Source organism: Condylura cristata, unplaced genomic scaffold (assembly GCF_000260355.1).
Source record: "Condylura cristata isolate star-nosed mole 26May11 unplaced genomic scaffold, ConCri1.0 scaffold02011, whole genome shotgun sequence".
Classification (NCBI taxonomy): Eukaryota; Metazoa; Chordata; class Mammalia; order Eulipotyphla; family Talpidae; genus Condylura; species Condylura cristata.
The window spans coordinates 1-1053 of record NW_004569112.1 but is presented as its reverse complement, the minus strand read 5'-3'; the positions used below and the strand labels follow the sequence as shown (position 1 = coordinate 1053).

General features: G+C 65.8%; 1 protein-coding gene across 1 annotated transcript; it reads right to left on the bottom strand.

Annotated features, from left to right (window-relative positions):
* Positions 1 to 349: 349 nt before the first annotated feature.
* LOC105854715 (lysine-specific demethylase 4B-like) lies at positions 350 to 1047 on the bottom strand (the record flags this gene model as incomplete). Its single annotated transcript, XM_012735018.1, has 2 exons — positions 646 to 1047; positions 350 to 470 (listed from the first exon to the last, which is right to left on the bottom strand). Coding segments are annotated over exons 1-2 (511 nt in total), but the record flags the coding sequence as incomplete, so codon positions are not given.
* Positions 1048 to 1053: the final 6 nt, after the last annotated feature.

The following is a 1053-nucleotide window of genomic DNA, read 5'->3' as shown; positions in this document are numbered from 1 at the left end:
AACCAAGTCACAGAAGGCAGATGGCGCCCACAGCCTGAGCGCAGGTGGTGGGCTGGGGTTTTGTTTGGGTGACGCAGGCCCTACGACTGCCCGGCCAGTCTTCTCAGGCCCTGGACAGGTGCACAGTGGGGCTCCTGAGCCTTGGGTGGCCCTCCAGGCTGTGAGCTGGGGCCGGGCCTGAGGACCGGTGCCCTGGGGACAAGGAAGCCTGACCCTGAGGGTGTAAAGGGGGGGGAAACCCGGGGTACCCACGTGGCCAGGAGGCAGAGGGGAGGAGCAACTAGGGACGGTGGGTGGGGCTCACAGCTGGGGTCCGAGGGAGCCCTTCCCAGGAACAGCCCCTGCTTACCCTCGTCACTTGAGGCTTCCTGCTTGACCACGGAGAGTGGGGACCGTGTGGGTGGCTTGCCCAGAGGGTGACGCCGGCTCTTCTTGATTTCCATCTTCAACTTGGAAAACGTTGATGCCGCCTAAAACATAACAAGAATCCATCTGCGCCCCAGATCAGACCCATCCCACAGGAGGTAAGGCTACCAGCCCTTTCGGGTCACTCTGCGTCCTCACCATGCGTAGGCCACCTGCTGGGCAGAGTCCCGGGGACCCCCTGCTCAGTGGCAGGGACCACTGCTGGTACCCACCACCTACCTGCACCTCGCCAGGAGGTCCACTCTCCTCCTCGGGACCTGTCAGCTCCATGGGGGCTGCCTGCTCCTTCCACGTGGGGCCCTTCTGGACAAAGTGCTCAAAGGCCTGCTGGCAGGACACGCGGCCCTTGTCACAGACAGCCTGGCTGGGCCGCGGCACCACGTACAGCATGGGGATGATGGGACGTGGCTTCACCTCCTGCTCGTCCCCAGGAGCCTCCGGGGGCACGACGTTGAGGGGTGGCAGCTGGGGGCTCTCCTCAGTGGTCACAGGGCCCGGGGCCGGCACGGAAGGTTCCAGGGGGGCTGCCGGCTGAGGCGCCTCTTCAGCAGGGGGCTGCACGGGTGAGGGGCACGGCAGCTGGGGCAGGAGAGGGTGGTGGGGGTGCATGGGGCCAGGGCTCTTCTT